The sequence below is a fragment of the Trachurus trachurus genome, assembly GCF_905171665.1.
Source record: "Trachurus trachurus genome assembly, chromosome: 16".
Classification (NCBI taxonomy): Eukaryota; Metazoa; Chordata; class Actinopteri; order Carangiformes; family Carangidae; genus Trachurus; species Trachurus trachurus.
Genome location: NC_139902.1, coordinates 26,139,475 through 26,152,222, shown reverse-complemented (window position 1 = coordinate 26,152,222; position 12,748 = coordinate 26,139,475). Strand labels below are relative to the sequence as shown.

Here is a 12,748-nt window from a genome sequence, read left to right as displayed (position 1 = left end):
TAATTACAAGGCTTAGCTTTCCCTGTTTTACTAGCCATCCTCTTTGCCTTTTCAATGCTCTCACTTTTGGTCCTGGTTCAGGCCGCTTTCTTTCTCTTCCAGCAAAAGCATAAATTACAGAAATTGGAATTGGAAATCTCTCAGAATTCTCACATCTGGTAAAAAGCTTAGGAGCAGAAAACCCCTTTCCTACTCCAACCAGGTAATCAGAGAAAAAGGTTTAAAAATATTTTCTACACCAAGGGGGAAATGCGGAAATGATCAGACTTGGGCTTTGACTCAAACACAGATTCCAGTGTGTTCACAACAGGCCACAGATTAGTGACCTGGAGGGGGTTTTATAAATGTACTTGGGGAGTGAATTAATAGGAGTCTCTGTCCAAAAGTGAATCAGGATATAATAATAATGGAGGATCAGACGGACAGATGGATGGGGATATTTATTGGTCAGTTCTAGCAATGATGATGAGAAACAAGATGGGTAAGACTGGTAGAGAGCAGGGATGGGCCGACTTAGCTACAATATCAGGACATGATGATTTGGTTAGTTTAATATAGACAATTTACTTGTAATATTTTCAATATAAATACATCAAAACATATAAATCATCTTCAGCCTCACTGAAATTGTCATATTTCTGGAGCCAGGGTAGAAGTCAAGATGTTGTGTTTTACCTCAATAGTGATTCCTTGATGCTCCAGAGACAGGACTTCTCTGGACTTGACCTTCTGAGGACTGTAGTAGCTGCTCTCTGAGTGAGTCTCTGTCAGCTGAAACACAAGGAAGAGACACAAAATACACTTAGTTTTACTTTATTATCATCAAAAATCAAACATGGATTAATAAACACAGTGCGGTCATCAAAGCTCGTTTGACCCAGAGGACAAAAACTACTCAAATTACATTCAACAGGTGTCACAAAGAAATACACTAACACAATAGACCCTGAAAACTGGAGACTTTTTTGTGTTTTGTTTTTTTAATGCCGTAGCGGCACTGGATCCAAAAGATGGATTATGCATTTAAAAAATATTTAAACCAGATCAAAAGGAAGTGAAAAGTTTGCATCATGATTTGAGTAAAATGTGGATTTTGTCGCCTCAAACTCTTGGGAAAAAGGCAAAAGGAAAATTAATTTTGGTTTTCAACAGAATAAGCAACAGTTTCAGCAATAATACAAGATGTCACCAAAAAAAGCAACACTAAAAACTGGAAAGCATATGTCTCATTGTGTGTGTGTGTGTGTGCGTGCTTGTGTGTGCATACATGTCCACAATACGCTGCTGAAACAGATACGTGATTTGAAAAATAAACAAACGCAGCGCAAGTCTTGAGATGTGAGGAGCAGTGAGGCCCCCCACCCCCACCCCAAAAAAAAAAAATAATGCTTCAAACCAGAAACAAAAACATCCAAACAAGGACAGATGACATTTTCTTAGATCAGAGACTGGATACACTGGATACCAGCTTTTTGGTCGTTTTCTCTTCCAAGTTTGGACTCTGGCCAAAGACATTCATCAAACCACATGACAGCCACTCTGATTTTAGGGGAGGCCCGCTCTGGCTTTATTCAGATGGCGAGCAGAAATGACTAAAGCACTCAAGATACCAGGCGGGGGAAAGATAATGCACAAAGCTAATGTACTACTATTACTACTACTACTACTACTACTCTTACAACAATGTAAGTGACTATTCATTGAGTATTTTAGTTCACTCGATAAGTTGTTATTAGAGCATTCATGCTGCATAGAGATCGACTGACGGACAGCCTGTTCAGGGTGAGAATGCTACACACAGCTCCGACGCTTTTTTGAGGTTGACCATGTCAAAAAAAAAAACTGGGGGTGTAGAGCAGAACTGTGCAAGGCCCCAACCCCATTCAACTTTAACACAGGAAGCAGGTGCAGAGCAACAGGCAGCTGTGCCTTATTATCCCTAGTGATGCAGCAGACTCTCTCACCCGAACTCCCTTCCCTCCTTCGATCCTGATGGTTTGCTCACATGCAGGAGACCACCCCACCCCACCCCAACCCCACCCCGACCCAGCCGGGACATTCATGGGAGCAGCAGCAGCAGCAAGAAAGGACTTTGAATTATTTGCCTACAGGAATTGCTCTAACATCATCAGTGCAGAGTGGCACTGACAGTCTGGTTGAGCCAAAAAGAAAAGACATCAATGCTCATCATATATTACACTATTTTGTTGTTGTTGTAAGCCTGACACACCACGGCAGAACGGAGAGAAACGCAGTATAGCGCTGGATCTCCAAGACAAATGCCTAATACGGCCAGTAATCCACAGAGCTGCCGCTACCACTATGTTCCCTGCTATGTCTCCTTTATTATATTCGGCCCATTTAAAGCGTTTTGCGAGTCCAACACAAATCAAATGATTCTTTATGAAGCATCTTGAAAATGTTATAATGTTGGATGTGAACATTGAGATACTTTGTCTTTATGTCCACTTCTCAGAAATATGACACAGTACAAAAGAGCTGGTGGAAATCTTAAAAGAGAACACTAGATTTTTTTTTTTTTTTTTTTTTTTTTAATAAATGAAAATACCAAATATAAAGAAACAAAGTTTCTTAAAGCAAAAATATGGCATCAAGTCTAGCAAAGCAATGAGAGTTTGGCAGGTGTGCAAAAAATGAAAAAAGGGAGAACAAATGGTCAGTGCTAAACTATGCATTATGTGTGTAAAAGTCATTAAAGTGTACTGCCAATTTCTCTCTGATCAAACAGATCTGAGGAGTAATGCGTCAGCAATCTAAAAATACCTCTCTGATTTCACGTGCATGTCAAACTCAGGTTCAGGCAGTGGCTGTTCAAAGACATGAAATTCCCTCAAACTAAATACTTCCTTGTAGGAAAGCAAGGAGAACGTTTAAAAAACCATCCTTTCAGCTGTCTGCAATTACTCCAGATGAGAGGCAATTAATTGATTAAAAGAACTCAAACAATGCAGGAACAATTTAAACATTATTAGAAAAGCACCAAGGTCTGTTTGTGCTGAGACATACCTCCTCCCCCCCATTTCACTGATCACACACACTGTCAAGTAATCGCACACACACACACATACGCACGCATGCATACACGCACATATATACACACACGCAAGCAGTAATGTGATCTGAAGAGCCTGAACCTGAGGGGAAACGCAGATGAATTCCAACTATTCTGAGTGTGAGCAGGCAGGATTAAAGTTTGGGATCCATTTCTGAATAGTCATCATACCATGTATAATGTTTAAGACATTAACGTGACCCGAGACACCAGTTAGCGGTTAAACCACCCTCCCATGTACCGCACACAGAGACAAAGAGCCCTGAAGCTTCCTGTGGATCAAGCCGTCATTTAAGACTCAAACTTACCAAAAATGACCACAAAGAGGAGTAAATAAACTGTTTTGTAGAGGAAGGAAAAATAACTGTTACAGCAAATATATCTTAAATCTGGATGAGTTTCTAGATCACCATTAAAAAAGACTTTTCTGACTTATAAGGAAATAACTCTTTGTGTATTAGACACATTAAAGACATTGACCTTCTTACATCCATACTTTGCTGTCTGAATAATGTATGGATGTAAGGTAAATCATATTCATACCAGTTATTTAATTTCAGCTAAATGCAGAAAACCTCTAACTTTAAAGCCGTTAGAAAAATGAAAATAATTGATTTGACTGTGTTGGGCCATTAAGCCTTTTTTTCCAAGAAAATAATAGTAAATAAAATGCAATTATTATTCACCTGTTGTATATTGGAATACATCCCAGGATCATATAACATTTAGTAATAGTTCAGTGATAAAATATTTATATGTACAGTTTATTTACCTTAAAGGTGACAGAAGCTTTGGTGCAGTAGAAACCTATGGAGACAATGGGATCTTTGTGTGTGTGCTGTTGGGGGCTGTTGGGGGTCCCTCCTGACTCTCCTTGCTGGTAGAGGTCTTCCTCATTTTCCTCCTCTGTCCCCACAATGGCCGGGACAAACGACCAAGCCCAGGACACCCAGCCCTCCCCCTCGTCAGGACTCTGCATGTAGAGGTCTGTGCTGGAGTACTGGCTGGAGGGTTGGCTGTCCATGTCCACATCCATCCCTGAAGGAGAGGAAAATACATTTTAATTATCACTTTTATTGAGAGTTTTTCTTTTATACAGATGTAAAACCAAAGTTTATACATAAATACATAAATACAAAAACAAATATATGATGTACCACAGGGTTCAGTTCACAAGAAGCTGCTTTCATCAGCTTCTTGTTAACATTTCTATGTTTTCCATATTCTGTGTTATAAACTGTTTTCTTGTCTGTATACAACATCTATTGCACGTCTGCCCGTCCTGGGTGAGGGATCCCTCCTCTGTTGCTCACCCTGAGGTTTCTCCAGTTTTTCCCTGTTAAAAGGGTTTTCTATGGAGTTTTTCCTCAGTAGATGTGAGGGTCTAAGGGCAGAGGATGTTGTTAAGATGCCATGTAAAGCCCTTTGAGACAAAAACTGCTTGTAAAAATGGGCTATGTAAATAAAATTGCCTTGCCACATGGGAGTTAAAATGGGAAAAGACATTTAAATTGGTTATAGTGTAAATATAAGCAGATTGCTTTACTGTAGTTTCAATCAAATGTGTGCAAACATCAGGTCAAGGTCGACTTTTAAAGTCTTATTAAGATGAAGATAAGATAAATATTAGGCAGATTTCGTAGTCACAATGTGGATTTAATAAACAACAATATATATATAAAAAACAGAGACATTTGCCTTGTGAAAAAAGATAAATATCCTACATTGTACACATGTCAAATTTACATACGTTGCTTTCAGTATGCTTTACCTTCAACAGATACATTGGTTTAAATATGCAGGTTTTGGGCAAAAAAAAAAAAAAAACTGGTCAAACACAGAGAAAAGATGTTGATAATGGAAGTGTGTGTGCCCAATGCAGCACACTAAATTAATTTGTCCGTGCCTTCAGGGTAGTTTAATACAAGCAAGTTGTTTCAGCTGTCAACTGAACACACAAAAACAGCACAGACCGAGGCAGTTTCACAGTAGTTGCTGCCAATGCTCCAGCATGCAGGTGTGCAAGTATTTCTAAGTGCTGCATGAACTCACTCCTACATGAACTCCACAAAGAGCGAGGGAGGGGAAGTCCATTCCAGACAAGGCCAGAGGGCAAAGCCTGTCAGCCAGCATCCTGACAGGGGTGAGCCTTGACTGGGCCCAGTGGATCGCTGTGGTCAGGGTTGTCTGAGCAGGACCCAACAGCAAAGCAAAGGGCCACATTCACAAATACATCCAGTGAGCAAGAGGTGGGTTGGGTCACATATTTTTGTACGGAGCCAACAGAGGGAGGGATAGGTAGCTGTGAGCGATCAGCACGAGGCGAGCTACGGGCTTGGCTTGGCTTGGCTTGGCTCGAGGTGCAGAATGGGCTGCCTGCAGGACTGTGGAAACTAAGCCAGAGGAAGTAAGGTGATTGGTCACACTTTGTGCACCTAGACAAAGTGCAAGAGGTTGACTGGAGCACGGGCTACTGTAAGGTACGGGCCGGCCACACCTTGTGAAGAGGCTATAGTGTAGAGTGGGGGAAAGAAGATCGAGGCTTAACAATGGCCCCCAGGTATAAATATGAGACAAAGCCTGCACGAAAGGGAGATATCAGGAAAAGTCCATGGGCTCGAAGGTAAACAGAAGCCAAAGGCTGTCAAGAGGGAGGAAGAGAAAACTTCGAACAAAAGCGGGGGAAAGTATAAGCACTTGGATGTAGAAACTACTTGGATGACCAATCGGATGAATGTTCAGTTGACTGGCATGTTGATGGCGTGAGTAACGAAAGACAAACAGAAGTAGTTGTGAAACTCATTCACCATTACTTTTTCTCCAGGTTTCTTCAGCCAAACCATCTGGGGTTGGGTTCACAGGTTCCCCCCCAAAAACCAACCCCAGTCCCTGATCCCCACCTCTGAACTCATCCCATCGTGTCTGTTTCCATACACTCTAGGAGAGAGGAAGCTGATGTCAATACACAAGAATGTGCAATCCCATTCCTCGTGGCCTCACGTCCTCTGTGAGAAAACAATATTGTCCGTGAGGTCACAGCTTAGGAATCCCAGAGGCTAAGGCGGTGAAAATTATGACATATTTTAATTAAATCTTTCACTTTGCAAATTGGCAGTTGGAAATCTATGTTATGGCTTTTTAGACCCCCTTCCTATCCCCCCATAGACACAGACACACACACACCCTCCCTGTCCGATTCTGTCTCTCATTTCTCTATTTTCCTTTTTGTTTTCACTCCGCGAAGCCTTTGAGGTGTCAGTTCAACAAGCTAAGCTCTTTCGCTTCACGTCACAGCCTGACGGAGCCTACATTTGAATTGCAGGGCAATCAAAATAAAAGCACAATTACCAATCAAGTGATCAAAACAGACCGGCTTAAGGAGACTTTGAAGTATTAATCCAAAGAAGTGACTGAAAAATTCCCAGAGAGTGATGGTAGTGGGGGTGGGGGTGGGGCGGACAAAATGTTTGCTGCTGTGGAATAAAAAGCTCTGTGACCACACAGGTGTGAAACACAAACTAGAACTCCTTTTCTGTTTCACTACTCAAGCCCTGACTGGATATTTTTCATAGACAACTAACAACATCGGTCGTGTGCATATGTCCGTGTGCAGAGCTCAGAAGCGCTATGTAATAGGATATGTCAAGGTCAAAGTTGGTTTCCATGAGTCCAAAGTCTCCAGGCAGTGGTGTGTGTCTAAGCTAGTGAGGGAGTGGGAGTGTAAGTTAGTGAACAGCTGAGTGACATTGAGACAGTACGACGGGAGGACTGAGGGAAGGCAGTGCCCTCGCAGGCCAGTAGATGTCCCTCCATGTTTATAGAGGGAGAGGTGAACTGTTACCTGACTACTGAGCAAAGGCTACTCTGCTTGGGTTTTTTTTTTATGCATCTGCTGAGTTTGCATGTGTGTTTCGGTTTATGTGTGTGTGTACATATGCACGCACTCGGGCTGAATTTCATTTATAATCAAAGCTGGTCACACAGTTGCGGAAATACAACAAACTAAAATGTAAAAGCGAGGACACAATGTGATCATTAAAGCAAACACACGCACAACTTTAATATTTACTAGTCACAGATTATGTGTTTGTTTATCACTTCTAAGCAAAAAATTATAATAAAAAAAGATATGCTTATTTGTTCACCTAATTGCGCCTGTTTATTTGCAATTACAACGCTCCTAGCTCTTCAGCAATATAAAAAAAAAGTGAAATTATGATTAAAACGAAGCCCTGTCTTCTTACTGGGTCAGAATAAGAGGGGTACATCAGGCCTATAATGAAGCAGATATAAAAGCAATAACCCTTTGAAGAAAGCGTGAGATCTCCTACAACAAACACCTATAGACACCACTGCACTAACACACAACAAATACATACGGTACACATCTTCAGATAAACCATGGCACGCACACACACACACACTTACACACACACCCTGCCACAGTCCTCTGTTCATAATTCTTCACATACTTGTTGAAACCGTACAGCTTTTCGCTGCCGTGACCAGCTGGTGCATTCAAGAATGTAAGTCATCCATGTTTCCAACTGCTGAGATTTCAGTGACTTCATTGAATATCAGACGGCAGGAAAAGCAGCCGTCTATTCGTGACTGAAAGTTTGCTTTGGTTGGTGACACGCGAGTTATCCTGCACCATTCACCTATTAGTGCTTTTTTCATTAATGAGGCATTGGCTCTTACCGAAAACAGAGAGCAAGAGAGAGAGAGATCCAAACAAGAACATGCAGCCACAGTGAATCATGGGAACATAAACACATTACAAGACTTTTTCCACTTTGTTAATTGGCAAAAAGAAAAACACCTTCACATGGGGGAAAAATTAATATTCCCTTTGAAATGTTCTAGAAAGAACCGCTTTCAATTCAGAGTCACGGCTTATTAATATGGCGCAGAGTGGATCCAGACTAAATCCATTACTCTTGCCTCTTTTGTCCACATATCTAAACACACACACACAGACACGCATACTGTACACTTATTTTGTAAAGACGCACACACAAATATGAGCTTTCACTGGATCCAACAGTAAAGTATCAGACAAAGTGAGTGTGATAAAGTGCCATGTACAATACAGGGATCATGTTGCAGCAATCGGGTGACAGTGATTGTTTCCTACAAACTACAACCAACTAAAAATAAATATGTATGTCAGTTAAGTCAGTCGCTATAAGCTTCAACATACATACTGTACGTACATACGTGAATGTTGCAGTAGTTGTAGCCCATCAATGGTACAAGGCTGTCTGTACCGGTTAAGAGAGATGCATTATATTTTTTTTATTGTAAATAAATCATTTGAGCAGTAACTCTGCTACTATTGTCCAAAAAAATCAGCTTTATTGCTTAAATGTGAAATGAATACACTGAAAACCATATGTTCACGAACAGGCCCAAGCCCCTCCCTCCGTTATACCCCCACGCCAACAAACATACACACATACACACACACACACAACTGCCCCCCTCCACTCCACTCCACCCTCCTCTTCGGCTTCTTCACTCTGTCGATTACTTCCAGCATAACAAGATCTGGGGCGCTCAGGTTCCAAGAGCTGGTCCCCCTCTTGTATATTTTTGTGATGGGATATTAATTCATTCTCAGAGGCTCCACATAGCAGTAGCATGACACTGACTCTTACATCTGGCATGGGACACCGAACTGGAAGCCGCGCCAACTCGCAGTAAAAGTCCCAGGCCAACAGACAGGGAGCAAAGTTAGAGGGAGTGAGCAAATGGGCTGTTTTGTGTTGGGCTGCTGCTGCTGCTGCGAGCTTCCCCTTCTCTCTCTCTCTCTCTCTGCTGCTGCTGCTGCTGCTGCTGCTGCTGCCCACCGCCACAGCCGCCGCCGCCACCGCCGCTGCTGCTGCTGCTTCCCCTCCACCGTAATTTGCTCCTGGTGCTACAGAGGCTGATTTAGCCCAGCGGGACTTGAGACTTGATCCTGGTCTATTTGGCCCGGGATGCGGGTGAGCAGTTGTGGAGAGATGAGATGAGGAATTATGTGCAGTTTGTGCTGCAGGTATCAAAAAGTATATATACATTCAATGTGCGTGTGTATTTGTGTGTGTGTGTGTAGGCCTCTTAACCTCAACTTTTATGCACAGAAAACCTCCAGGTGGTTGTGCATAGTGCTCGGTTGAGTGTATGTGGTATGCCTTTAAGAGAAGCCAGCTGCGTTGTGTGTGTGTGTGTGTATTTTTGCTCAGCTCCTGGATGTGTGGAGTGTGATTTCCTATGGTGCTCCAATCAGAGAGACAGAGATGGGCCTGTGTTTGATTCATCCTTGTTTCTTCCCCTTCATCCCGCTCTCTCCTGCCTCTATCCACATGGAGGGGATCAGGCCTGACGACAACAGTCTGTGTTGAGTTACACGCTCTGGCTTTTGTTTGTGGAAAGAGCGGGAGGAGCGCACACCATGGTCAAAGTGATGTTAAATGTCCCATTTAGGAACAACAGCAGCATATGGACAGACATAGCCCCTGAACACAACAGGGCAACATGCAGCGCATCGGAAGGAAAACTTCAAAAGCTTTTTGCGCTTAAGTATGATGGATTATTAACCACTTCAGAGCCTCGTCTGAGAAATATGACTGAACCATACAGACACATGAAAGATACCTCAATATTTGATTTTTAAACTAAATTTAATAAATCTGAAATATTGACCCTATCATGTTGATTTAGCTTTTTGTCCCTGCTCTTACCTGGTGCATGGTCGGATACCTACAACACAGTATATTAGCACAAAGTAGCGCCCTCACTCATAAGTCATAACAACTGCCTCATTCACCATTTGTAAGTGAACATATAAATAAAAAACAGGCATAAATAAAGGAAAACAACCTAATTTATCTTCATTAATATACTAGCAAGTGCCAGTCAACAATGTCAAATTCTACTGAGAACAGCTTTAAACAAACTCAGCTCAGATCCTTTCAAAACAAATGAAATACCATCCGCAAAAATAAAATGAAGCAAAGCAGATGTTTCTATTTTTTTAGAAAGCAAAAAAAACAAAACAAAACAGAGACATAACAATCTAAAGGTTAGTGTCACTCACCTGGTAAACTTGCAATAGCCTCCCTGACATGGCCGCTGCCGTCTTCTCCCTCGCCCTCCTTGTGTCCTCCGATCTCGCCGTAGTAGAGGGCGATGATCAGCTGCAAGATGCGGATGAACATCGGTAGCTGCTGATCGGTGATGGACAACTTCAGGCTCTCCACCATGGTCTGGATCTGAGAAAACATTGGGGGAAGAAAAGCGTAGGAGAAGGTTTAAAATCTGAAATTTGATTTGTGAAATTATATGTTTAAATGTGAAATGGGCTGCAGGCCCGACCGCTTGTGGTGGCCGCTTACATAATGTGAATAGGAAGATTTAACAAATAAAGGGCAGAGCTGCCCAAGGCCCCATAAGAACTGGTATGGGTTAATCTGGAAGCTGGGTTTGTATAATGTCAAGATATTACAAATAATACAAGATTGACAGGCGAGGGTCGACTTTATCTATGTTATTTCTTTAAATGCTGTAACAGATACAGATAATCTAAACGTGGCAAGTCTTGCATGTGTGACTGTGTTGATGAGACACCATGAAAACCTTAAGTGAAGGTCACTGAAACCAGCTCTGTGTCTGAGCCACTTCTACTTTAATTCAGCCTGATGAGAAAATTGGTTTAACAGATAAATGGGACTGAATTACATTCACCACGATGTCACTTTATGGAGGACAACTGACAAATGCAATACACTCACACAGAGAGGGAGAGAAAAACCACAGAGAGCCGCCACAGTGGATTTTCTGGATAGAACCAACAAAGGTTTACAAAGACTTCTTATTATTATTATTTCTACCAGAAGTTAAAAAATGCACCTGCAACCGATTTATATTAGTTTTTCCATGAAAAATAGTTTGATGTGTTACATAAACAAATCTCTACCACATTAAGAAACGAGACAGCCAAGACTCTAATCTGTGATTTTCAATAACATCTTCCACTGCTCCACTGACAAAGAGTAGAAGATAGACTGTGACTGACCGGCTGCCAGAGGAGCACTTTTTTCTTTTTCTTTGGAAAACTCTTGTTATTATTAGTTGTCTAGATCTGGTGTTCAACATCAACATGAGTGACTAGGTTTTGAACAAACATCGGTAGCATTGCTCAACATGGGCAGAGCATACTGTTTTCCTTGATTCCCAGTTATCAGATGCTAGTACATGTTTGAACTCTTTCATCATTAGCATGTGTGACATGCTTGGACAAACGCAAAATTACATTAAAATAACCTTTATACAAGACTCCTTGATCTTGAGCTTTAGATAAATATTATGGGTGCACAACACTGGCTGATAAATAACTTTAAAAAAGTCTATAATTGTCATCTGCAGACATGAAAAATTATGCCAGTGTGTCGCTTTAACTACATGTGCGTGACCATATTAAATGTGTACAATCAGTTCAACATGTGTACAGCTTCAACATGTCTGCTGTATTGAAGAGCCTGAAACAAACTGCTGTCTGCAGTGGTGAAGTCTGTATGTACAAATTTGTTATCACAGGTTAATTTTAGAGCGGGAAAGACTTGATGCTCATTTTTTCAATGGATAAAAGTTGTGTATCGGTCACAACGAGTTTGAAAATATCAGCAGAGCTTCAGCAAAAAAATCCAACATCATGCATCCTACTCACTTTGATGACAGATGGGATCTTGGAGTTGATGTTATCGTAGGTGAAGTGAAGGCGTGTCCTGAAGGAGCACTTGTACAGCAGCGGGTCCTGGTAAAACTCGATCTTGCCGCTAGCGTTTCTTTTGTCCAAGCACACGGTGCAGTCTGCAAAGTTGATCACCTTCCTTAGGACCAGCTCTGGAGCTGCACGGAGGGAAAAAAAAGTAAAGTAATGTATAATTCCCAAATTTGTCTTTCTCTCACTGCTTGGACATTGTGATGTTTTACATATCTCCATATGATGAACAAAAACATTGAGATGTCAGTTTCAGTGTGTGGGACAGATGAGGTTAACTGACAGTTATATACAGTAGTTCTCCTATTTATAGATAAAAATGTAACAAAGAAAACACCTAAGTACTTTATGGAGTTTGTACAAAAATGGAAACGAAAAACACACGAACCACAAAAAAACAACAAACAGCAACTAATTAAGTTATATATCAAAGATGATGACAAATCATCGGAGGAGATGACAGCAGACATGACAAAGCCCTTGTGAAATATGGCACTTACAAGAGGTACAAGTGGTGGGTGTGTGTGTGTCTGTGTGTGTGTGTTGGATGAGTTGGATTGAGTCACTCACCCCTCACAGACTGATAACAGGGACTCATCATTCCCAGAATTATTTTGTTCCCTGAACTGTCAGTAACTATTAATCCAGCCACTTCTTGCTTCACATATTGGACTTACAATAAATTCCACAGTGATAACAACGACTGAAACTGACTTTGTTGATACAGGCTTGTGTGAGCCTATAAAGAACCGGGTTCTCTCTCTTCAAAGTTATAATGGCAGTTCAAGTTTAAAATAGCTGTAATTCCCTGGCAGTAAGAAAAGAAACCTGAGAGTTTCTACTGAGCAAAAAGCTTGTCAATGAAATGGATAGAAATGGAAAATAGATACTATAATTAATCATCATCCTTA

At 41.3% G+C, this 12,748-nt stretch overlaps 1 protein-coding gene across 2 annotated transcripts in view; it reads right to left on the bottom strand.

Annotated features, from left to right (window-relative positions):
* vps13b (vacuolar protein sorting 13 homolog B) overlaps window positions 1-12,748 on the bottom strand; it is a 339,339-nt gene that overhangs the window by 295,170 nt on the left and 31,421 nt on the right. For both annotated transcript variants that reach the window (XM_083990417.1, XM_083990416.1), the window contains exons 6-9: window positions 11,784-11,965; window positions 10,155-10,329; window positions 3,846-4,111; window positions 676-771 (exon numbers count right to left, since the gene is read on the bottom strand). In XM_083990417.1, the coding sequence (XP_083846543.1) occupies window positions 676-771; window positions 3,846-4,111; window positions 10,155-10,329; window positions 11,784-11,965 (719 nt within the window). The remainder of the gene's footprint in view (window positions 1-675; window positions 772-3,845; window positions 4,112-10,154; window positions 10,330-11,783; window positions 11,966-12,748) is intronic.